At 40.0% G+C, this 26,340-nt stretch overlaps 2 protein-coding genes and 1 long non-coding RNA gene across 5 annotated transcripts; 1 reads left to right on the top strand and 2 right to left on the bottom strand.

The window, feature by feature from the left end:
- Nucleotides 1-2,620: 2,620 nt before the first annotated feature.
- LOC105385416 lies at nucleotides 2,621-7,631 on the bottom strand. The gene is made up of 6 exons (XM_011555793.3): nucleotides 7,147-7,631; nucleotides 6,596-6,728; nucleotides 5,485-5,615; nucleotides 4,963-5,052; nucleotides 4,357-4,464; nucleotides 2,621-3,403 (listed from the first exon to the last, which is right to left on the bottom strand). The coding sequence occupies exons 1-6, from the start codon at nucleotides 7,149-7,151 to the stop codon at nucleotides 3,217-3,219; spliced, it is 654 nt and encodes a 217-aa protein (XP_011554095.3). The 5' UTR covers nucleotides 7,152-7,631; the 3' UTR covers nucleotides 2,621-3,216.
- Nucleotides 7,632-8,413: 782 nt separating this feature from the next.
- LOC105385417 lies at nucleotides 8,414-26,155 on the top strand. Its single transcript, XM_048628539.1, has 5 exons — nucleotides 8,414-8,433; nucleotides 8,697-8,878; nucleotides 9,367-9,623; nucleotides 11,621-11,737; nucleotides 25,799-26,155. The coding sequence occupies exons 2-5, from the start codon at nucleotides 8,711-8,713 to the stop codon at nucleotides 25,980-25,982; spliced, it is 726 nt and encodes a 241-aa protein (XP_048484496.1). The 5' UTR covers nucleotides 8,414-8,433; nucleotides 8,697-8,710; the 3' UTR covers nucleotides 25,983-26,155.
- Nucleotides 19,507-24,893, bottom strand: LOC105381871. Of its 3 annotated transcripts, none has more exons than XR_005254906.2 (2): nucleotides 24,772-24,893; nucleotides 19,507-19,643 (listed from the first exon to the last, which is right to left on the bottom strand). It is a non-coding gene; the product is annotated as a ribonuclease H1 (long non-coding RNA). The 3 variants fall into 3 exon arrangements; XR_007267511.1 differs by having other exon boundaries at nucleotides 24,814-24,892; XR_005254900.2 differs by lacking the exon at nucleotides 24,772-24,893 and adding an exon at nucleotides 20,083-20,859.
- Nucleotides 26,156-26,340: the final 185 nt, after the last annotated feature.

Raw genomic sequence — 26,340 nt, 5'->3', positions numbered from 1 at the left:
AGAAAACCGTCATAATGACATATAAACACATCTGTCAAAACATAAACAAAAGTACGTTAAAAGGCAAAGTCTCAGAATAACAACAGCGAATAAAATATTAAAACATAAAACAATTTCATACTTTTATAATCCATTCAAACTAAGTTGGCATGTCATTTCTATTGCATGCTTTGAAACGCAGCTATTTTTATTTTAGTTGCATTACAGTTTCGTTCCTCGTTCATTCAATTTAATCATGGTATAACTTGGTAGAATGCAAATGTACTTATCCTAGATACCTATTTACTCGCGTATAATTTTAATTCCGGTATAGTTATTCTCGTGTAACGTGATGTTTGGACGAATCCACCCTAAATGAATTTATTTTATTTTTTAACATTCTATGTACAAATGAATGTAGATACAAATTTCCGAAATCTTCATTGTTCACTCTTTTCAGATTACATAAACACTTATGAAATAAGATATGAATGAAATAAAGCAAGGTCTCAAGACTGTAAAATAAGCGTTTATTCACCAATACATTTTTTATTTCATGTTTATATGTAATATTCTATTCTATTCTATTCTATTACGTAGTTACCTTTGTCATATTGGTTCATTTATTTTTATATTCTAAAAAGAAATGTAATACTTAAGTATAGCTAACCTCTAAACTAATTTTGTGATTATGTATGGATTGTATTTTTTATACTTATTACAGTAATTATAGCTATGTAACTTGCAGTGTACATGACTGTATCCATGTATTTCCAGGTTTCCTTTACCACACAACAGAGGTTGGAAAATCCACTATGATATTTCTATGGCTGGTCCAAGGCTAGTAGTTCCGAGAAACATTTTCTTGGTTTAACAAGTTGCATGTTACTGGGAAATGTTGCGAATAGAAAAATCTATTGGTATGAAAGAGATTGTAACTGTAGAAAGAGATATAAAAAACTTACTTAAAATACCATTTTGATGGATCAAAGCGTACTTTTCAAATAAATAAGTGAATTTCAAATTACACAAAATTTTACCATTAAGATTTTCATAAAAAAAATCTTATGTAAGCAAAATGAAATTACTGGCAGGTAAGTAACTTTTTTTTGTGGACTGTTTTGTGGATTTTGAAGAAACAAGCTTTATATCAAGTTTTATAACCTCTCTAATACTGGAACTTTTCATATCTTATTAGGTAAATCCAATTCAACCGTATGATTTACCATCCTGGACAGAAACCATAATTTCCCAAATGCACGCACACCATACACTTATAACACTCATGTGTTTACAAAGGAAGTTAAAATCTCTGCCAACATGTTAGCAAAGTATTTCGAAGTAGCAATAAGTACACTCAAGTATTTTCTTCAATAATTCCGTTTTCTAACTTCGAATCGGGTCACATAGACGGCAGTCCTTGAGAGCCATTTTTCTAAGACTTATCCTGAGTAATATTTTGAGCGTAAAATTGGATTTATGATTTGGGCCTTAACTCGTTTCTGTGACGCCATGGCTTTATATCTAAAAGTGGGACGATTTAATTTCAGTTTGGATTCCTGAACACTTCAGTGGATAGACAAACAAGATTAAAGAAGACGTACTAATCTAGCCAAATCCCTCTTTGAAAAAAAAAGATTGAAAATAGGAGTTACTTGGATGCTTGCATAATTTCGATACTTTTAAATGCTAAAAACATGAATTATAATTTTAAAAAATACATTGGATTCGGTTCACCTAATAGAGTGTGTACTCTTATCCAAAAAACATTATTATTTATACTAATTCAGCCTCAACGAGTATTATACAAACACCATCCTGAATTTCTGCCTCATTTCCCGCTTAAACTTGTGCAATAAAGTTCAAAAACAACATTAGAAATCGATTTGCATTCTAATCAATGATTCTTAAAGCCAGATTCTTAAACGCTATACAAAGTTAAAGTACGATTAGAAAACGGGCTTGTCAAAACTGTCTGTGTGTCTACAGAAGAAAACGTTGGGCGTTTGAAATACTGAACCCATTTAGAAAAAAAAGTGTATAAGAGTAAAAAAACGCGTTAAGTATATTTTTGAACACTTTTTGTATTAAAGTTTTTTTTTTCATTTTAAAACAGACTACACTTATTCATACTACGCTTTTTCAACTAATTCTCCCACTATTTTTTTCACAGAATGATGAAACGATACATCTTTTTGTAGTTGCCAAGGCAAGCTCTGAACTATCGGTAAAGTAATTTGGTGACACAGCGAAATCGTTAAGTCGAGGTTTTTGTTTCACTTTAAAGGGTGTCCGGTCCGTGGTTCTGTATTGAATAAATCTGCTCAATGTAATCTTGTGAAGCCGTCGCATAATTCTTCATTGTGTCTAAAAAACATCGTAGGCTCATCGATGAATTTCAATGTCAAAACTTTTAATGCCATTTTTTTTGCCCTGTTTTTCTTACGGACCCCTGTCAGGCAATACAAAACTTTTCGCTGAAGCTATTAGCAGAATAATTTATATAATTATTGAATCATCATCATCATCAGCCAATAATCATCCACTGTTGGAAATCGGCCTCTCCTAAGGAGCGCCACAACACTCGGTCCTCGGCCTTCCTCATCCAACCACTACCGGCCACCCGCCTAAGGTAGTCCAGCGGGCAGGAGGGCTGCCACGCTGCGTTTGCCTGTTCATGGTCTCCACTCGAGAACTCGTTAAACTTCATTTGAGGCAAAGAATGCGAAAGTAGTCATTTACTACTAAGAAGTGTATTATTTTCAACGCAACATCGCTTTATGAAATTTCCCGTTAGTTGCCGATAGCGACCGGGGAAGTGGCTTTATATCTTATAGTGGCTGCAGCGATATAATAATATATGCAAGTATGTAACATCGTCACTTGTCAGGCGTCTTCGTACCTGAACACTCGATCTAAATTTTTAAACTGTACTGTTTGGAATATTCTTAAGACTGCGTCCCCAGTTGTGTTAACAGTTTGATAGTTTTCCGCTCACTCTACGAACAGTTTGGCTACGGGGTACGCAGCATTAAATGGGCAAATACATTAAAACTTTTTTTTTAGTTATATTATATATATAAATGTTTACAATCTTTACTTAACAAATCTATAACTATTTTAATAGGCTATAAGTCTTTTGCACTTAAGGGGAAGTTTCTTTAATCTCTATTATTAGGACATAAGCCATTTGCACTTAAGGGGAAGTATTCTCTTATCATAGCTGCACAATTATTATCAAACAAAGTTATCTTCATCCTTCAACAACGAGACGAGTTCAAGCAGCCCCTCTCCCTCAGGACAGCCGCTGTAGAGGTAGTGACAGCTGAACATCTGTCTGCCGGCGGTGTAGGCGTCCACGTAGTCTCCCATACTGGACGACCAGCTCGCATCGTCTTCGAATGCGGAGCGCCCGTAGGTTGGTCTGGAAATTGGAGAGTTTTTTTTTTATATAAAAGCTGTTGCAACGTTGGAACCCGAAGTGTGCAGTTTGGGATAGCGGTACGTCGAGAGGAGGAGAGAAGTTGAGAGACTGTTGTGGCGCGTCGGAAAAGACCTATGCACACCAGTGATGGCATAATAACCACTGCGTTAAAGATAGGTACTATTTTATAATTCATTAATGAATGAAATATGAATAATGTCTACTCAGCTCGACAGGTAAATTGATAGTCATTTGTATGAAATCTTGATCAGAGCCCCTGTCGGTACTGTTGGAAACTAATAAAACCGGCCAAGTGCGAGTCGGGCTCGCGCACAAAGGGTTCCGTAGCAGCAAATAGTTAAATCAACCTATCTCAAAAACTATAAGAGATACTTTGATCAAACCAAAAATTGTTGAAAGAGTTAATTAGCATGCATCACCTCTATTTTTTTTAGAATTTTATACCCCGTAGTTATAAAAATAGAGGGGGGGGGACATACTTTTTACGACTTTGAGAGCTGATATCTCAAAAACCGTTCACTTTAAGAAAAATGTTTTTTAGAAAACTTTATATCATTTTAAAAGACCTTTCCATTGATACCCCACACGGGTATGTACATCGAAAAAAAAAATTTCATCCCTCAGTTACATGTATGGGGGGCCCCACCCCCAATTCTTTTTTTTACTATTTAGTGTCATATTTTTGTAGCGGTTCATACAACACATATTCCCATCAAATTTCATCACTGTAGTACTTATAGTTTCCGAGTAAATCGGCTGTGACAGACGGACAGACGGACAGACGGACATGACGAAACTATAAGGGTTCCGTTTTTGCCATTTTGGCTACGGAACCCTAAAAACGCATACTAACTCCAGTGAACAACATATCGAATTTAATTGCTATTGACTAGAGTCGGGCCGACATTTTATTGACGTCACGTGGTACTCACGTGAGTATGATGTGCAGTATCTCTCCGAACAGAGCCTCGTGTTCGAGAGGGAACTGCGCCGCCTCGCAGATGGCTCGCAGCACGCACTCGCGACCGTGGAAGCCTTTACTGGAATGGGATAAGTAATACTTTAATAAGTTAATATTGTTATGATTGTATGTTCTGTATTTTCCTTCTTATTACCATGGAGTCCTTCACCATTGGAAGGCATACACCTTTGGTGTCAAAGCCAACATGCAGAGGCTAGCTTTGTCAGCCAAAAAATATTTTAACCACCAAGATGAGGTGTTCATACGCAATAGCCTCCTTCAGGTAATCTATATCTATAGGTATAATACATCATTTACCGTCTGCCCTGAACTCCTGAGCTTTTATCATCCAGTTCACTATAAATGAAAAGGTTGGCGTAACATACACTTTTAACAGTAAAGTCTAAACAACAAACAAATGTCATAAAGGGGTGTCATACTCAATTTCGACCCAGTCTGATCTTCAGAGTTTTTATGATAATAATGATAAATTCAAAGTACATAGAAAGATAAATCTGATAGAGTTTTTATTATTATGATAATAATGATAAAAATATTTAGTGTTTCCCACACTTACACGTTCAGCAGTTCCTCGACAGCCTTGTAGAAGGTGAGTCGCTCGTCCCTCCGCCTGTCCCACTCTGCCTCGCGCTGCTCGCGGGATATTCTGATGGTATAAAGGGGAAAATTGGCGGCGAACGACATGAAGCGGCGGCTGATGACGTGTCGCAACGCCACTACTGATTTCTATGTATTTCTATGGACGCATCGACAAGCTACATAATAATTATGTCGTAAGTGGTAAATGGAATCCCAGTACTGACGTTGCCGTTGCCAAAAACCATATCTTCCGACTTTATATTAAGTTCATCAGTCCACCTGTCGGCATCGCACAGACTCATTGCATACAGTTTTCGTTGCAGGTATCGAAATTTACATATATACCTACTTGTATATCATTATTGCCGACGCCTTTTCTCCGTACATTTTTATGCCCATCCGTGCGATACGGAAGATACCGATAGATGGACGCTTACCATTAACATAACTCAGCGATGAGTTATGAAAGATTATAAAGCAGCAGTAAAGTTCCACTTACGTCTTTATAGGATAGTACTTGGATATGTCAGAAATGTTCTGAATCTGGTTGTACTGGTACAGGAATGACGCTCCGAAGATGACGCCGATCATATCCTCGTTAGGGACAGGCATGACAAAGCCAAGAATAAACTGAAATTAAATAAAGGCAAAATTTTTACAAAATTACATACCTAGTAATTTTTATTGTTTTAGTAGGACAATTATTTATGACTAGATCACCAAACCCTCATTTTTGCAAAAAATATTATGTAGAATTATGTATTTTTCAGAAAAGAACAATAACTCCTTTTACGCCTTGTTTTATTTGTAATCCTTTGCAAGCCACGAAATCAATTAAATAAATTAACAATTCTTCGCATTCAAACTTCTACCTATCCAATGCAACGGCAGAAAGTTGAACTATTTGCCAACCATAGCTCTCCTGCTTTTACTTTAATTCTATTTCAAACTAATCTCTCAGAAACTTTCATGACTTTTAAACCACTACAAAAGACTTGCAAATGGCAAAGTTTGTAGACGTGAGACCTGCAACATTCGCTACATATTTCTAGGTTTAATCAACTTTAATCAGTCTTGAGAGAGTAACTGCTGGCTCTTACAAGTGAAATAAAACTGAGAAGTGACAGTAGTCTACTAAAATTAATACAAAGTATTGTTCTTCTTAGAACACTGTTTTTATTTAATTTGAAATTTAAAACGACTGGTTGGTTCAACAATTCAAGTGGTTTTAGGGGCACTGACCTGCTGGCATAAAATTCACTGATAAAGTTCTACCTCCAATAAATTATGGAATAAGGGGTGCTCGAAAGGAGCCTTCACAAGTGTCATATCAACTGTACTTTGTATAAGTCTGGCGCATCCTGCGCAGGAAACAATTAATAAACTTATCTAACTGGCTAATCCTCGTCACGGACACGTTCTTAACAAGAAGAATTAAGGATTAAAGGTAAGCATCCACCTTTTGGCATCGTATTCAGTTTTCTTAGAAGTATAGAAATTCCAGTCCAGTTTATAGGCATTGCCAACGCTGTTTCTACATACATTTATAAAAATCCATACAGTCCGATACGTATGATATCTGTAGGTGGACCTTAAAAAGTTATACGTACTCGAATTGTGCCTCCATAAGGGTATACGATGGGTAAACTGTTCAGTTGTCGCTTGGTCCGGTAATGTTCGTCGTCAATAGCTTCCATAGATAACACCAAAGGTATGATGATGAATATAAGTGGGATTTTGAGTCTGAAAGTAAATAGTAAATGCTTAAAATACTGTTAAAATCCCTAACATAAATTTTATACAAAAATTATCAAAATAAGTAATTTTATAGTTCCTTTCACGACGCCTAAGAGACATTCTCGTGAAAAATTCAATCACATTTCATCATGAAGCCATGCAAACTTAGATACCTATTAGGTACCTATCTAGTGTAAGCATGTCGAAGTTTCACCAGTGCATCATAATTTATGCTAAAGATATAATATGTTATTTTCATGTACACATACATTTTTTCATCACAATAAGTTTTTGTAACAAAGTAACTTTATTAATCACATGGAGCAACGCGGATTCGGGTGTATTAATCACTATGGTTGCCACTTGCCACGGCCACTTAAATTTATTAATTAAAGCTAAATATTAACTTAAACGATGTACTTGCCTCATCCTGATACTTTGCTCGCTACAAAACTTTAAATTACATTTTGCACTATCCTTCGTCAGCGTCACAACTTGGCAATACTTATAAATGGGCTTCGAAACCGTTAAAGCCACTTTAAAGTTCCGTCCTTTGCGGCATAGTTGTAAACTGCGCAAACATGCGTGTGATTAAACTTTAACTTTCACGTCGATTTCAGAATTTACACCACTACCTGTATCCACACTATTTTGTTTTTCAAAACAACTATTAGGTTTTAGATACATATAAACTCTCCCAATTGATAAGTTCTTAGGTAACAAGAAAAGCACAGATGCACTGTTCGAACTTATAAGTCCACTCTTTCTATTCACGGGCTTCAAATTTCAATAGAAGTCCCCAATACTAACGTTGAGTCTCAATAATGAAAGGCGTAACAATACATTGGACTATTTCGTATGTGTATTCGTGAAACGGACAAGTGGACTATGACGTAAATGGTCTCAAAACCCTAAACCTGACATCATGTGACGGCAACGGGCGGCTAACACTAATATGTTTATCTAACAACAAACATGGCGAAGACTGGTTGAGGTTTGAAGAAAGTGGGTTCCTTATAGCGTTATATTATTACCTAAATTAAAAACTGAAAGATTTTTTTTAATAAAGGCAATTGAAATGAAGCGTCATTATTGTCGTCATTAGTTCGTAACTGTCCACTGCAGTAAAAAACTTCATCTAATGGGTTGTGCAATACTCTGTTCTATGTCTTCATTACCCAGCTTCTACCGTCTAAGGTCGTCAGTCCTGAGGGCCGGAAGGCCTCCTACAATAGGAGCACTAGCCAGCATAATTAATTATTGATGTGCTACACTATCGAATTTAGGCTACACAAGTAGACATAGGTACAGAGTGTCTGGATGAGATGGGCCACGAAGAGCAAATTTTTGACTCGTTACCGCAGCGAATACAATTAGCTGGTGGAGTGATGATGATGATGCTACTTCAGAAATGCCAGACGGCTCATGAGGACTACAGGCACCGTTTACCAGTTTCTCTTATCCGTTTGCAGAACCTTAAAAACTGTCTTATTGTTGCGTGTATGCACATATTTTAGTAAGTCACGAGCTATGCCCATAAACCACTGGAGTTCAATGCCTTCTGCAGAGGCACATCCGCCAGTCACTCCCTCGAGATTATCAGAGCATTCAGCCGCTTTGTTCATCACTTCACACCTGCCGTCATGTGAGTTCAATCGAACCTTACTCAATGATTGTATCATTACGTGAATGTCATTTAAAACATTTAGTGGTAATTTCAAAAAGACGCGTATTATGCCTTTATTATTACGCTATGGGACCCTTATTTCTACTTATCAGGCTTTATGTGATTTGGAATTTTAAATTGCTTACGCACTTTTTTTTAACAAGCACAATCATTGTTAATTTTATCAATTGTTGATAAGTACTTCATCTAACTGTAATTAAATTACACAACAACATTGCCAATAATGTTTGGGTGTTTCAAATGCAAATCCTATATATTTATTATAACATTCTTAATTAACTTTTCAGAGGAACCAACCACAATGAACACATCTTACGGCAATGGCTACTCCATAGTAATTATCTTCGTTATCTTCGCTCTTACGGCTCTAGCCGTAGGTGTCAGTTTTGAAGAGCAAAAGTTGCACAGCAGTAGTTTACTCTCCAGAAGTAAACGACAGCTGTTGTTTCCTGCACCGACAGTGCTTCAAGTAAGTTTATATTCATACACAAACTAGCTTTTCCGAGGAGCTTTACTTTTAAAGAATTTTCCGTGGGAATTCCGGGATAAAACTTATATGTTAATCAAATTCAATTTCAATTTCAATCATTTATTGATAAATTTAAAAATTTAGACGACAATAATAATAAGAGACTACAAAGGCTTACAGTCTTACAGTATACAATACACTAAATACTTATATTAGAGAAAAATACAATAAAATCAGTAAGCTACTAGTAGATTCCTCATGGGCCAATGAAACATTAGTGAAGAATTCACTAGTGGAGTAGCAAGCCATACCAACCAGGGTCATAACTAAACATCCCAAAATTAAAAAAAAATATGATAAGTTGTTTCCTGATAAAAAGTAAGAAACCTCCATCCATTCATACTTACTTCACTTTCAAATTTATAATTTTAGTAAGATCGACCCATTCCGTTCTTTTCCACTAAAATATCTGACCATAATTTTTCCAGTTCAACATGGGCATTGGCACACCGACGCCTATAAAGACTATTCAGGTGAACTGGGCATTCCAAGCCAACTTTGTATTACCTGACAATAGGAGTCAAATTCCTGTGGACATTTTCTACGCAAACTCTGGCTACGAAGGAGAATCTAGAAGAGAAGAGAGAGGGATAGAAGATAGTAGAAGAGAGATAGATGATCATTTGTATGGCAGTAACGCAAAATTGTATCACTTTTATAAGTACGTGGAAGATATTTTGGACAGGTAAGAATATTATATATTGTTGTAATGATATCAATGAAATTATAGTCGGAATAGTCGGTATTTGACATGCTGAAAATTCTTCATCATGGTACCAACTCTAAAATTGTCCATTTGTAAATATAGGTTTTAGCAATTTCTGTATTGATCCCATGTGTTGTATCAATACTATCGATCATCGAATGCACTCCAACTGTGCAGCGTTTATAAGATTCGAAACCTCCATTTACGTTGCGTATCGTCAACTGTCACTGTCAAAATGAAAGGCAAATTTGTTAGTTCCGAAAGTGACATTTCTTTTTTCTTATTTCCTTTTTGCCAAATGCTAAACGTATTTAGTAGCTTGTCATACGTCTGTCAGTTAGTACAAAATGTATTTAAAATTTGACTTAAATAGATAGATAGATACTATTTTATATACGTTTAGCGTTTGGTAAAAGTGACCCTAGTGTAGTTTCGAAAATAGTATCGAATCCTGTGATCATGTTTGTTGTGTCGATATTATCGATCACTGAACACTACAACCGGAATCAAAAGCCATCATCTGCCCTAGCATTTGATTAATGATTATTATTTATAAGCAATTATTTACTTTGTCGGGTAATTTGGAACCGGATTGCATTTATTTGTCAAATTCCAATTTGAATTTGTCGTCAGTCGCAGTGTTGTCCGACGTTGTTTGCTCAGCTCGATAAATGAGTCTAAAGGTGACCTTTGGCAGGTGACGGCATGAGGTTGCATCATACGACGGGTCGCAACGTCACTGCGAAGTGAGTTGCACGGCATCTTTATCTAGGTAGGTTTACCAATCACAACGCCGTATTTATCGTGAATCGCGATACAGTTACATTATTTTCTCTTCGTCGATAGCGATGGAGTGCAGCCGGAAATAGTTTCTATGAACAAGTAATGGAGTGACAGTTGCTCACTGTCAAATGATTACCAGAGATATCCATAAAAGACAGTAGTGACGTTGCGACCAGTCTTCTGCATGTCGTCAGCCAATTGATACCTTAATTTAACAATTTTTATGTCTCTTTCATCATACATTTTCTTATAATCTTGCTATCCCTTTTATTTACAATGAATTAGGAAAATCCCTAAGTGGGACCCTAGCTTTTCTATCGAACATGATGAGTAATTATCGGTGAAGCTTGAGCAGATTTTTCCGGGAAAAATAAGCTTTAATTACTAGCTTTTGTCTTTCACATCGCCCTGTATAAAGATTTCTTCAACATTTACGTTATTTTTATTATTTCCCGCTTTTTATTTTTATTTTCATGCTTTATATTATTATACGACGACCGAATGGCGTAGTGGTTAGTGACCCTGACTACTGAGCCGATGGTCCCGGGTTCGATTCCCGGCCGGGGCAGATATTTGTTTAAACACAGATATTTGTTCTCGGGTCTTGGATGTGCCCGTAAAAATGGCAATAGGCCCGCCCCCTATTACATTGGGACTAACATACACTCTGGCGAAAAGTGGGTGCAGCAATGCACCTCTGCCTACCCCGCAAGGGAGTACATTAGTACAAGGCGTGAGTGCGTGTTTTTTTTTTTTTTTTTTTTTTTAATATTATTATAATGGCTTTATTTACTGCTTTATATTGTGATATAAATTTTAATAGGAATTCGGGTTAAAAATTAAGAACCCTATAGAACTCAACCAATCAAATCTCTAAAAAGTCCATAACATCAGGGCACTACGTCAGTGATACTGGTTGGTACAGGGGAGTCGCTTAACACAACGAGATTGAGCCGTGGTTCATTCAACGCTGCGAAGCTTCCTCCATCCACTCCATTCCACTGCCCTGGCTGACTGACTCCATTTCCCTGTATTAAGCGTGCCGATTGCGTGAACATTTTGGTTCATTCGTTCGTCTATTTAGAGAATGACCCCCAAGCCCCAAGTTTTAGTCTGTAATTTACCTTTCTTAGTAGTTATGTAAAAAAGACAAAAAATCCTTACAGAGCTGATAAATAAAGTATCTTTTTCAGCATGGGCGACGACGGTCGCGCCTGCATGCTGCAGCTGCTGTGTCGCCTGGGGGCCGAGCCGCTGCACGCTCGTGATGAAGAGGATCTGCTGCACGAGCTGGCTGCCTTTGTGTTCAAGTAATGTAGTTTATTTAACACATCACGACCCATCATGTCCCCACTGCTGGAGCACGGGTCTCCTTCGAATGAAGGAAGGGGTTTAGGCCTAGTCCACCACGCTGGCCTAGTGCGGGTTGGTGGACCCAACAGAAGCAAGCTTGTGCTAAGAGAGTTGTCGGGTAAGTGGGCAACCCGACTGTGTTCAAGTAACGTTATTAATAATTATGTTTATTGGGGTCCGCCAACCCGCACTAGGACTGCGTCGTGGATTAAGGCTTTACCCTTCTTCATTGGAAAGAGACCCGTGCCCAAGCAGTAAGGACGTGATGGGTTGTCATGATGATGATGAATGTTTATTCACGAAACATGGTTCTTTTCATGAATAAACATTACTAAATTTACCATACGTATTCAAAGACGTATGGTAAAGTAAGACGTATGGTATGGAGTTCGACAACTACAAGACTCTGACTTATGGCCATTCCTTGTCCAACCACTTCCAGCTTTCTATTCAAAAATTAAGATAATTTTAGTCCACACTTGTTTTAATCCAGGCTACCTAGGATTTTTTCTTCAGTGTCTATTATTGATCAAACGAAAATACACCACATAAATTGATAGGAATGTGGGGTTTAGATAGGAATATGTGGTTTAGATAGCTGCATCAGATAGTACACTAATCTGAATCGAACCCCCGCGCTTACTATTGAAAATAGGCTCTTATACAGCACGAATTACGAACGATACTGAGTCTACTATTCATTCAACGTTGTCTCTCTCTATACCGTCAGCAAAAAAGGTATGTATACCCTAGCGCAAAATCACTGGCGGGTGATAGAAGACAAAAATAATACTTAATCAATAATAGGTCTTGTTAGTAAGTATCGAACAACATTCTTTGATTCACTGTCATGAGTCTTACAATCAATGTGTTTGCGCTGAATTAGGTCCTGTAGTTTTTGCTGACGGTACCTATACAAAGTGCATGTGGTTTACCTGCGATTGAAACATGTAAGTTACCCGAGTAATTTATCACTGTAGCACTTCCGTGCCGGCCAGTATACTCTTCTGTTGAATAGGAATCCTTGTGGCAATCTATTTTATTTAACCACGAAGGAAAATATTGGTGTTATAAGGTTGAGGTGTCTGTGTGTCTGTCTGTTATTGTTGAAAAAGTTGCTCGGGAATGAATGAACTGATTTATTAAGATGACGTTTTTATGTGAGATCAAACCTTTGCCTTTTTAACTACGGTATTACTTGTTGCTTACCTAGATTTTTTACTAATTTTGTCTTAACTAGGTAATATAGATACGATAACATTACTCGTAGGTACGATTGCATAAGATTGATATATTTTAAAGAACTTACTAAAGTCCAAATTCAATATAGGTATACCTAGCCAGTCTTATAATGAACTTTAGCGTCATTTTAATAATCATCCGATTAACATAAATTAACTGCATTTAACATAAAGCTGATGGAATGAACAAACAATTTTGAAACAATTACGCTTTACAATACAACGTAATTAACAAAATACCTACTTATTTGGTTAATTTATTGTGCCTGTAACCCGATCTATATTGCGTAATAATTTTGATGTTACAATAGAGAGGTTGCTTCAGTAAATTTCGCTCTCTTATTTATTATGTAATTTAATTATCTAACCCCAATGGTTATACAGGTTGTTCCAAAAAATGTATGCCATCATTCTGAGTAACTTTCGTTCTTCAGAATAGTAAGCTTACTGTACTGTATAGGGTGTGTAATTTGTAACATTCTGTATAGGGTGAAACTTTATCAGAAAGCTTCCCATTTGGCATTTCAAGTATTAAAAGAGTTATCTTTGGGAAGTTCATTGATTAAATTTTATTATTTTTACACAACTTATATACTGAAAGCAACCTTAAAATTAAGCATCTATGTGGGAGTGGAACAGAACGCAAGATGAAGGATGTAACCATGACGACGAATAACAGAAGAGAGTGAAAAGACGTAAAGACGAAAAGACGATGTCGATATTTCTTTGATTTTATTTTAACCTGTATATAATAAAGTGGATTAAATACCTAACATCTTATTTAATTCCTACAAAAGACGTAAAGACGAAAAGACGATGTCGATATTTCTTTGATTTTATTTTAACCTGTATATAATAAAGTGGATTAAATACCTAACATCTTATTTAATTCCTACAAATTGGGGGCTCGTCCGGGATAATAAATATAAGAAATATCGACGATGACGGCGTGTAAAAGACGATGAAGAAGAAAGAACGGCAAGCGGCAGGGGGCCATTTTTGAAATAACAAGAATGACAGTGAAAAATTTTCAATAAAATTTTTCTTCGCTTTAACGACGACTTCGGATCTGAGCATCTACCAACTTAAGACGAAAAGACGTAACGACGACGACAGGAAGATGCCCAGGACGATGACGACGGAGGAAGGCGCGGAGAGAAGTAGAACATCAAGACCGCTGATGTACACGGAGGAGCTGGTACCCAAATTCAGTGGGCAAGACCAGACCGACTCAGCAGCACGGTGGGCGCAAGAAGTCGAAGACAACGCCGAGATCTTCGGGTGGACAGAGTTGCAGCGGCTAATCGTGGGGCGCAGGTCACTGACAGGTACGGCGGCACTCTGGCTGCGATCGGAGAGGCCATTCAAGACGTGGGAGGCTCTAAATACGGCGATCACAGAGGAGTTCCCAGATGCCGTAGACTCTAAGACCATTCACGAGATGATGAGCAGCAGAAAGAAGAAGCCTGATGAAAGTTGCTTGGAATATTTTTATATTATGAAAGAGTTGGGTAAACGAGGGAAGATGGATGATTATGTTGCCATCAAATATATAGTGGACGGTATAGTGGACTATGAATTGAACAAAGTTATGCTATACAGCGCCACGACATATTCAGAGTTGAAAGAGCAACTAAGAATTTATGAAATTGTGAAGGAAAAGACGAAGGGCGAGAGTCAGCATTATGCGACTATGAGGGTATCGACGGCGCACACTAATAAACGATATTTTAGCTGTGAAGATTCCAACCATGTATCAGTGGACTGTCCGAAAAAGCAAAGAGGTGCGAAGTGTTTTCGATGTAACGAATTTGGGCATATCTCAACCGCATGCCCTGAAGGAGGACATGCAGCAACAGCAACAGCCAATGAAAGCGCTACGGACGGCATAGACAACTTAAAGACGGATTCAAGACGAACGATGTTCACGGTGGAAACAGGCGATGGCAGCGCTATGACGGACTTCACGACGGACTCACGACAGAGCAGCGGAAGCGGATATCAAGAGATGTCGATAAAGCAGATGTCGGTAATGTCAATCAGGATGGACGAGGCGGCAAATGATGAGCATAGATACCAAGAAGAAGAAGATGACAGGCATAGATACGATTCATGCGAAGAAGAATTAAGTGACAGCCAAGAAATGTCAATGTCAAACAGTTTTCAAGACGATGTAAACAAACAAGGTTTGCATAATGAAAAGGAGAAACTGATGAACATTTACGAAAAATCTGTAAATATGTTAATAGATACCGGAAGTCATGCTAACCGTATTGTAGACGATGTGTATATAGTAAAAAACGACGATAACAGGAAGATAATGAGAGATGCACCAATCAAGACAAGGATGAGGATGATGTTAGAGTTAGCCCCACTTGCGCAGACCTGGGTTAGCGAATTAACTCGGAGATATTTGACATAAGGAGGGTTAGATTATTAATTTGTCTTGCATCGCTTAAATATGAGCGCTAACCTTGGGATAAACTCTTAAATATTTAACCCCCCAATATTGGAGGGTTAAAACGCTAACCCGGCTTACGTCAAAAGAAAAGGTTATTATCAATATTCTTGTATTCGTTGGAAATGTTTGATTATGATGATTAACTCATCATTCTTATATTTTTCCACTATCTAGCAAAGTAGCAAATGGTCCCACTTGTGAAATTAAGAGCACGATGGTGTGGTTACATACATATATATGTGGCGTATTGAGTTGTTATTTTATGACTACTAGCGCCATCTAGTTCGTCTCTGTGGCATTACTCGCAGGGAGCGCTGTGAAGTATCGAACGAAAGAACGAGTTCAGTGAGTGAACGAAGTGAGTCAGTGGTTCGGTCATCGCAGGAGCGAATGATCAGCTCATTCTGCCCTGTGACACCGACTGCACCGCACGTGTGCACTGACGACTTACTAAAAATTGCAATGGCGGATGACGAAGATCCAGTCGCCGGGTTAAATCCGTTTCCATCCGCGACAGCAGCGGTGGGATCGGAACAACGCGCCTCCAGCGTACCCTACCATCCTTCGGCTACCACCAGCGAGGCATATTTCAACGATCCAGCACCTGATATGCCTGAAGAAAATTTCCAAACTACCTGCAATATTGAAAATCAAACCACGTGCCACGGGAACGGAAATACCATGCCCACTATAGAAAATAACCAAGCCAATCCTCCTTCGGCTATGTGGGCATCGTTTCTTCGTGCCATGGCGGAAGGATTTCGTGCTAATGAAACCAGCAGTACGACACCGAAGACGGTTTTGAAGAAAATGAAACCGAGTGATGTTTACATACCTTCTTTCGATCCTGATGACTGTGAATTCACGGCGGCTCAGTGGTGTGAAGAAATAGATCACCATCGAACACAGAACGAGTGGACCGACTACGAAACGAGGAACGCCGCGTTTACGCACTTACGCGGGCGTGCTCGCAAGTGGGCTTCGAAGTCGTATCCTTTGTGCAAGACCTGGGTCGAAGCTAAAGAACGACTCACGCGCCAGTTCGCTACTACGAAGAGATTCCACGACCTGTTCCGGGACATGGTGCAGTATACGAGCGACAAGGCTGCGACCTACGTGGAGTATTCAACAAGCAAGCTGGCGATGATCGACCGGCTGGAACCGGGCTGGTGCGAGGCGAATAAGATAGAGGTCGTCATCTCAGGTATTGTCGATAACCAGGTACGTTCCGATTTGTTGAAAAATACGCCTACGGATTTTGTGGCTCTGGATAGACACCTTGGTACTTACTGTAAAATTAGAAACCTAAAGCGTACCAGCACTTCCAACTCTGTACCAAGTGAACAGAAAATACGTAGGGCAGATTCCGATGAACGTAGTAACGTTGTGTGTCATAATTGTGGTAGAGTCGGACATTACAAACGTAATTGTAAATCTGAGGCCCAGGCGCATATCCACTCCGGAGAGCGCTCCACTAACGGAGAGGCCTCTTCTAGACCAGATACTAAGCCTTGTCCTGAGAAAAATATTCAATGTAGCTATTGCAATAAAGTAGGCCACACAGAAAATGTATGTTTCACCAAACAAAGGGATGCTAAAAACAAACAAACAACAAAGTCTGTTAGGTAATGGGTGTTCGTAGTCAAAAGCCCACCTCGTATCAATGCTTTAGTTCACGAGTATGAGAAACTTGATCTTCTTGACGTTAGAGCGCAGGCTAAGGTCAGGATGGACGAGCAAGCATGCCTTGACAAAATCCGATTTGACAAGGGCAAGGCGAGGGTGCGTCTGTTCAATGTCGGCGATATTGTATTGGTCGAAAAGAACCCCAGAGTAAACACTAAATTGGGTGAGAAGTTCTCTAATCCGTGTAAAATTATCGAGGTTTGTGACAATGAAAGGTACAAGGTGGAGCCTATATCCGGAGGACGTGTTCAGTATGTTTATCATGAAAAATAATACGTAGATTCCCTTCTGGCTTAGCAGATTTGTCGTGTGAATAGATTCTGATGATGCAACTGGGAATACGGTGTCTGGAGACATTTCTTTGAGTTGTGATTAACATCTTTAAGTTTATTGTTTTTTTTTTTTATGAGAGTTTATTTGAATCGATGCATAAATTGTTTGCTAATCTGATCATAAACAAATCATAGCAGTTCTGATACGAATCTGATTAATTCAATTTAATGATTAAAAAAAAAAAATGAAAAGCCACCTTTGTTATCCTCTAAAGTTGTAACTCTTTGTACTAATTAAGAATAAAAATAATTTTCGATGGTAAACCTAGTTATCCTATGCTGAGCGTCCTGAAACTCCCTGGAAACTCCACACCTTTTGCTACCGTACATTGGAAGCTTCGCGCTTCGTGTAGCTCCGTTGATGTACATTGGAAGCTTCGCGCTTCGTGTAGCTCCGTGGCCGTACATTGGAAGCTTCGCGCTTCGTGTAGCTCCGTTGATGTACATTGAAAGCTTCGCGCTTCGTGTAGCTCCGTAGCCGTACATTGGAAGCTTCGCGCTTCGTGTAGCTCCGTTGATGTACATTGGAAGCTTCGCGCTTCGTGTAGCTCCGTTGCCGTACATTGGAAGCTTCGCGCTTCGTGTACCTCCTTTGCCGTACATTGGAAGCTTCGCGCTTCGTGTAGCTCCGTTGATATACATTGGAAGCTTCGCGCTTCGTGTAGCTTCATTGTAGTGTAATGGAAGCTCCGCGCATCATGTGGCTTCATTGTTGTAAGTTGGAACTACGTGTTTCCTGTAGTTAGTTCGGTCACGTTGAAAGCTACGCGCTTAATGTTAATTTGTCCATTGAAAGCTCGGCGCTTTGTGTGACTCAGTACATTCTGGAAACCGTGCGTGCGTGTTGTTGATGGAACTCCCGTCGCACCTTGTGCGATTCACAATGAGAATAAAAGACGCGCGAGAACGCGCTGTCTGTCAGGATGGTCGTGTGGCGTATTGAGTTGTTATTTTATGACTACTAGCGCCATCTAGTTCGTCTCTGTGGCATTACTCGCAGGGAGCGCTGTGAAGTATCGAACGAAAGAACGAGTTCAGTGAGTGAACGAAGTGAGTCAGTGGTTCGGTCATCGCAGGAGCGAATGATCAGCTCATTCTGCCCTGTGACACCGACTGCACCGCACGTGTGCACTGACGACTTACTAAAAATTGCAATGGCGGATGACGAAGATCCAGTCGCCGGGTTAAATCCGTTTCCATCCGCGACATATATATGATCACGACTATGACTGTAATGTAGTTACTCAGAGGTGACTCACCCACTTTTCGCTGTACATTTTTGTACTCACGTGATAGGTCGCAAGCCGTATCGCCGTTTTTGCACTTTAGGGTACACATCTAGATCACGATGTTTTTTTCACCGTAAGAGCTATGGTATACATTTTTGGAGATATTGCGTAGAGTAGGTAGAAAATAATACTCAGAGTGGACAGAATAATAATAATTTATTTACAGAAAATAAGCCTACTTATACGCGCGGTGCTAACTTAAATACCTACTCGTGGCGTTGGGAATGCACGGGGACTCGTTCCTTTTCTGCGCTGTCGGAGGCTCTCCTCTCCGAGCTGCCGCGGTGACGGTGGTGGTCGCTGCTGCTGATTGCTTGAGCTTGCTGAACTGTTATTTTCGGAACTCCCTCTTTGTTTCCAGAAACAGCTCTTTTCAGGGCTATCTTTGCTGTTATCTAAAGCACAACTTGCAACCGCGATGTGTTCAATAAAATCAATACTTGCTGTTGTTATTGGTTGAGTATTGCTTGCTGGTACGGTTAGATTGAAGAGAGCTGCTTATGATAAGGTTCTTGAACGTTTTGTGGTAAGTAGAATGTGTGGTAGTAAGTTGCCACACATTGTACTTAAATTCCAAAGAACTCATTGGTATGTCTGCGCTAGGATCCAAACACGCATCTTTTGTGTGAGAAGCGAGCGCTTACCGCCGCTTCTTTTCAATTTTTTATAATTTTCGTAATGTATATCTACAAGGAAATCACAAATATGACAATTCAATTCAATCTTTGTTTGTGGCTGTATGCCGTGTGTGACTAACACAGCAAATTCGGCCAAAAAACGATTGTGTTAAGGTACACACTATGTAAATTGCTGTCTTTACGGTGGAGATTTAAAGATATTTACAAGGTTAATACCTGAAACAAACAGACGGACACAATTTATACAGGGACATCACAAACAGAGGGTTAGTATATTATAATGAACTCAAACAAATTTATAGTTTAATATTGTTAGTTTTGAAGAATTTATACAGGATGTTAGCGATTGGGGTATGTACAAGTGTTAGTAGGTAATTGATATTTATAGGTCTTGGGATAGAGGGAGGGAGGAAATCATAGAGGGAGGTTTGAAGGTTAGGACACTCAAAGAAAAGGTGGTCGACAGATCCTTCGCTGGTGCCGCAGTCACAAACCGAACTATCACGCACCCGAATCCTAGCCAGGTGCACAGGCGTGCACGCATGACCAAGACGGAGTCTGCAGATTGTCGAGGTGGAGGCTTTATCTAGGAGTCTTGCTCTAAAAAACCATGGCCTTTTGGGAATATGAGGTTGGATTAAGGAGTAATACTTACCTTTAATATTCCTGGAAGCTTCCCAGTACTCCTTCCAGGAATTATCAAGCCTCGGTCCTGCGAGCGAGGCAAGGTCGTGAGCAAAATTATGGTAATGAGTATCCAGGCCCAAGCTAACGGCATCCTTAGCGAAGGAATCTGCACACTCATTACCAATGATGCCACTGTGGCCAGGTATCCAGGCAATAGCCACCTCTATACCCTGAGTCTTGCAACGGAAGAGAGTTTGTCTAATTTGAAGAATGATAGGAAATTTAGATTTTGATTTAAAAGGAAATGAAATAATTGAATGTAAGCAGCTAGAAGAGTCTGATAGAATAATAGTTTTGTTGAGTTTGTGAGACTCAGTGTACAGAAGTGCCTCCAGAATAGCGGTAGCCTCGCCCGTGAAGACCGAGGATTCAGGGGGGAGTTTGAAATTAAGGGTAATTTTATACTTAGGAAGCCAGACAGTTAGACCAACATTGCTCTTATCTGAAAATTTGGAGGCATCTGTGAAGACTGGGAGCCAACCAGACCACTCTGACTGGAGTTTATGAGTCAATGTTTTCTCGGCCCCTGGAGCGTTTTTCGCAATGCCCATGTCCATAACAACATTGGGCTGAAAAACCAGGGCATCATAAGGGACACTAAACAGAGGGTTCATTTTAAATTTAATTGAAGGATGAGGAAGGTTGGAAGCAAAAATGAATGATTTGAGAAGGAAGGAAAGGCCATGGGTTTCTTGAGCATGACATAACCGCTTAAGGGTATCGAGCTTGGACAATAGAGGGTGAGACTCTGACTGCCAGATCCTGAGGAAAAACCGGTCACACAAGTACTGTCTCCGCAGCGAGAGAGGGGGGTCGACACACTCAACCTGAAGGGCATTGGTGGGGGTAGATTTCATTGCACCAGACACTATTCGAAGACACTTGTACTGAACCTTATCAATTTTTTCTAATGCAGCCTTGTTACAGGGGTCCAGGATAAATGAGGCATAGTCAAAGTGGCTTCGAACAATGGCGTTGTACAGTAGCTTCTGGGAGTATGGATGTGCGCCCCACCAGACACCTGACAGTGACCTGAGGACGTTGACACCCCTCTCGCACTTCTGAGCCACGTAGTTCATGTGATGGCTACCCGACAACCTGGAATCCAGAATCACACCCAAAAATTTAACTTTGTTTGACACAGTGATTGAATGCTCTCCGATAACAACATCCAGATCTGGGATGTTTCTTTTTCTAGTGAAAATCACTGCTGTGCATTTAGTGGGAGAAAGAGATAACCCATGTCTATCCAGCCAATCCGTGAGGTACCTAAGAGCCAGGTTCAGCTGGACATTTGTCTCCGCTAACGAGGGAGAAGCATAATAGAGGGCCAAGTCGTCAGCGTACTGTAGAATGTCGCAGAAGCAGTCAACGGATTTATCTAGGTCGTAAGTATACAGACTGTAAAGGAGGGGACTTAAGACCGATCCCTGGGGGAGGCCTTTCCAAACAAATTTTGGGGAATCAAGGGAAGTGGTAGGGGATTTTATGTAGATGGATCTCTCCATGAATAGGCTGCAAACCAGACGGGTAAGCTTCACTGGAATGCTCAGCTGGCGCATTTTCTGCCTGAGCACAGGAAGAAGTACATTATCATAGGCAGACGCTATGTCAAGGAAGACACCCACAAGGTATTCTTTCCTCTTGAATGCGATGTGAATATCTGTAGTAAGTATTGCAAGGCTGTCTAGAGTACTCATCCCTTTCCTAAACCCAAACTGGGTTTTGGCTAGGATTCCTCTATTCTCAATTAGCCATTCGAGCCTGCATTTAATTAAGTGCTCTAAGATTTTCGCCAAAGCAGAGGAGAGGGCGATAGGACGTCGGGAGTTAGGATCACGGGGGTCTTTTCCGGCCTTCAATATGGGAACAACTATTTGCTTACTCCAAGAGCATGGAGTAACTCCGTACTCAAGGAAGTAGTTTATCAGCTCCAAGTAGGCCTGCTTGACCTTGAGGCTTGATTTTGAAAGGAAAGAGTATGGGATGCCATCAATACCTGGAGATGAATCAGTTAAACCGGATAAAGCAGATTGGAGTTCATCTATAGAAAATGGAGAATCCAATCTATCTGAAGATGGTAGGAGAGCTGGTGGGGGACGGAGAGCACTGGAGTGTGGGACATAAGGTGGAGCCAGTTTATCGCTGAACCCTTCTAGCCATAGAGAGGGATCATTGCTCAAGATATCTTCGGCGTTAAGGGAACCGCGATATCGGCGAATGTATCTCCACACCAGAGAAGGGGGAGACCTAGGTGAAAGGTTTTCACAAAATCTGATCCAGCCCTGTTTCTTTTTTTTCTTAAGGAGCCGTTTGGTACGAGCCGCTATCCTTTTGTAGTTGATGAAGTTGTCCATGCTCATATTAGCAATGTAAACATCCTCTGCATTTTTGCGTTCGACGATAGCCACGGAGCAGTCGGAGTCCCACCAAGGAGGCGAGACTCTTTGGTCTTTACGCGATTTTCTATTTTTGGCAGAGGATGTTAGAGCTTTTTCAAACTGGTCATAGATGCAAAGAAAGTTGTCACTAGTACAGGGTTGGATCAGACTGAGTTTATCTTCCACAGAGGTGATGAAGTTGGACCACTCATTCCTGCCTATCATGTACCTTGGGAAGGCACATGTATCAGCAAGAATGCTGGTTCTGGTAGGAAGAGTAATAGAGATGGGAAAATGATCACTTCCAAAAGTATTTGGGAGGACCCTCCAGAACATTGATGTTGAAAGAAGAGGAGAAGAGAAAGTGAGATCAACAGCACTTTTTGGGTTCTGACGAGGGAGGACTCGACGGGTAGGAGACCCGTCATTTAAAATACAAACATCTAAGGTATCAAGCATGTCTAAGAGGGCGATTGCAAAAGCGTCAGTGTGGTATGAACCCCATGAGGTAGGGTGGGCATTAAAGTCCCCCATGATCAGGAGAGGTTGCGGGAGAGAAGAAATTATATTATAAAAAGATGGGAGGTGAGAAGGGTGGGGATCAGGGAAATACACGGACACGAAAGTAATGTCTAAAGCCCTAAGGGCCACAACATTAAATTCCTGCCCGTGGGGAGGGGTAGGGATAGAGGAGAAGGTAAGGGAACGCTTCACAAGTAAAGCGCACCCAGCAAACCCGTCATCCCTGTCATCCCGCAGACACGAGTAGCCCGGAACTCGGAAACGAGTACCCGGCGCTAGCCATGACTCAGAGATGGCAACGATGACGGGCTTGATGTCATCTATTAAGTTGAGTACTTCATGTTTTTTACTTTTAAGGCTCTGAGCATTCCACTGAAGGACCCGGGTCGGGTTCAGAGCCATTCTGGCTGAAGGATGAAAGTTCTCTAATCTTAAGTGCAACGTGGGGCGGTATTGTGTCGCTGAATTTAGACAGCAGACTGACAACTAATGAAAGTAAGTTATCCAATAAGTTGTCATTGGGAGTAATCACATTCAGAGCACTTCCATTAGGAAGTGAGGAAGATGGTGATGAGATAATGGCCTGATGGGCAAGTCTGTCATAGCCAGGAGAAAGAGGAGACCTAGGCCTGCGTTGAGTGGTCACAGTCTTTTTGTAGGATTTTTTAGGAGATGGGCCATTAGGTTGTGAAGATGCTACTTCAGCAAATGATTTTTTGCTTTTAGGAAGTCGAGCATCGGCTTCAGCAAACGAAATACTGTCCTGAGACATAATGACTTTTATGGATTTTTGTCTAGCTTGTTCTGGACAGTTCTTATCTGTGGAAGCATGGCTTCCTGAGCAGTAAATGCAAGTGGGAGGGTCTGCATCGCAAGTCTCACCCAAGTGTGGTTGGGCACACTTGAAGCAGCAAGGCTTTGATCGGCAATTAGCCTTCACATGGCCAAACCTGCAGCAAGCATGGCACTGGATGGTTGGGTAGGTGTATCTGTCGACTTCAACAGCAGCACGGAAAGAATAAATTTTTTCTGGGAGGAATTGTCCCCTGAAAGTGATTACTACGCTTTGAGTAGGGACATATGAAACGTTTCCATTGCTGATCACTTTGCGACTAAATCTGCGAGCTTTCAAAACAATACCGCATCCATGTGGGAGGTCCAAAGAACCGACAAACTCATCCATGGAGAGATCCACTGGGACTCTCCTCGCAACACCCATACGAGTGATGTGGTAAGTTGGGATAACTGCCTTAAACTTGTTTGGGGACAGAGCTGGGTGATTGATAAAGTCGTTGGCCGCTCCTGCAGACTTAAATTCCACAGTAACACGGTTACGACCTGTCATTTTTACACCATCTCTGGTGATGTCATTCACTTTGTGATTGTACAAGAATTGACCAAACTTAATAGCCCTAAGCGGGGTCCCAGAAGTTGGACTTCCTGAAGAGCTATCCTGAGAAACGTGGACGATAAATGGTCCAGGGTCACTGTCATCGTACACCTTAGTGGCGTCGAGACTCGGGTGCGTATAAATGGTTTGAATGCTTGCAGACGCGAGGTCCGGGTTTACGATAATTCTCTTACCTTGTTGAGAAGGTTGTATATCATCCCTAGGGCGCTTTCGCGTCTCCTGGGGAGTATCCGTCAGCATTATATCCGGCGAAAGATCTGGCGGGTCGGGATCAGGAGGACGATCTGAGTGGAACTCCATTTCGGAAAGGGAAAAAGGGTTTAATGACAATCACAACACTCACCAGTTACCACCACCACAATAACAACAAAAAACAGGTATTAACTATGTAAATTGGCACAGAAAAAGGTCCGAAATCGCGATGATTGTTAGGAACACGTGGGTACCCCAGTCACGCACGAAACCCCACAAATATGACACTTTGTAAACAAAATACAAATTACTGACAGATTGCGAAAATGGAAATAGAGAGGGATAGTTTTATCCTAAGACGTGAGGTGAAAACGAGATAGAAGACAATGTTTTTTACTGCAATAGAAACTTGGTCCCTTTCAGCCTGGAACGGGACATAGATTCACAGAGTGCAAAAAGAAACGTCAGGTTAGCTAACTCAGGGTTATTTTCCATTAGCGCAATCAAAAGTCCGGGTTAAAATTTTACAAAGTTAACCCTGAGTTAGTTACCTCTGAGTTTATATTTTTAACCCTGTGATCCACGCAAGTGGGCCTTAGGAAATCAAGTGGGACAAAGGCGAAGAAGGGTAAGAAGGCGAGTGACACATAAGAGAAGAAAGATAAGAAGAGAAGCGATACACGAGATAAAAAAGATGAAAAGAAAGAGGGAAAAGAAGATGAAACGCAAGAAGACAAGAAAGAAGAAAAGAAAGGAAGTGATATTGGGGGAAAGAAAGATAAAAGTGATGATGAACGAATGATGACGAATGCGTGTGTTTTAAGTTGTAATGCCGTATTTGTTTATTATTATTAGTTAAGGTGTTAATATCGTTTAAGTTGTTTTTAAATGCACATGCTGAGGGCAGCATGTATGCAGGATGGCCGAGTGTGGGAGTGGAACAGAACGCAAGATGAAGGATGTAACCATGACGACGAATAACAGAAGAGAGTGAAAAGACGTAAAGACGAAAAGACGATGTCGATATTTCTTTGATTTTATTTTAACCTGTATATAATAAAGTGGATTAAATACCTAACATCTTATTTAATTCCTACATCTATAATATTTATTATATATGCTGGGCAAAGATCTATCCCAAATGTCCATAAATATAACTAGATTTATTTATATTTCAGTCCAAACCACGACATAGACGGTAACGAGAGTCTACAAGATGCAGAAGCGAAGCCGTACATTGAGGCATACAACCATGGGAAGGAGCTAAGGAACTGCCAACAAATCTACCGCCACTGCAGAAAATCTCTTATTGATTTAATTAGTGAACCGTATGAGAACGAAGTCAGTTATAGTGACGAGTGACTATTACGTATAGCCATCACGTATTGACTTACCTAATAGCCTAGGTTAAGAAAATGACACTAGCATTTTATTTTTGTGACAAATTTATTAGGAATTTGTTGATATTCTTTTTATATTTTGTGTGTTTTACATACAAACCGAATAGCTATAAAGCGAATAAACTCAAAATCAAAGCTCTTTCTTATTTCGCAAATTACCTTTGCTTTTTTGTAATAATATTATCATTACTACTTACATTTTAATCCTTATCAAAATGAGTATGATATCCTCACGAGCAATGATAAAAAGTTCTAGTGAAAAATCATGAAATTACTCCTAAACCGAAAAGGCTTAATTAATGACGCCGTCTGCAATATTG

This window comes from Plutella xylostella, chromosome 21, assembly GCF_932276165.1.
Source record: "Plutella xylostella chromosome 21, ilPluXylo3.1, whole genome shotgun sequence".
NCBI lineage: Eukaryota > Metazoa > Arthropoda > Insecta > Lepidoptera > Plutellidae > Plutella > Plutella xylostella.
The sequence above is the reverse complement of the archived record's forward strand: the minus strand, read 5'-3'. Positions and strand labels throughout refer to the sequence as shown.

Coding starts and splice junctions, on each gene's coding strand:
- LOC105385416 (XM_011555793.3), bottom strand. Junction 5,616..6,595: donor CTTATGGAGGCACAATTCGA/GTACGTATAACT, acceptor ATTTAATTTCAG/TTTATTCTTGGCTTTGTCAT. Junction 4,465..4,962: donor GTCGAGGAACTGCTGAACGT/GTAAGTGTGGGA, acceptor ATCCCATTCCAG/TAAAGGCTTCCACGGTCGCG.
- LOC105385417 (XM_048628539.1), top strand. CDS start 8,711: ATGAACACATCTTACGGCAATGGCTACTCCATAGTAATTATCTTCGTT. Junction 8,879..9,366: donor CTGCACCGACAGTGCTTCAA/GTAAGTTTATAT, acceptor TAATTTTTCCAG/TTCAACATGGGCATTGGCAC. Junction 9,624..11,620: donor GTGGAAGATATTTTGGACAG/GTAAGAATATTA, acceptor TATCTTTTTCAG/CATGGGCGACGACGGTCGCG.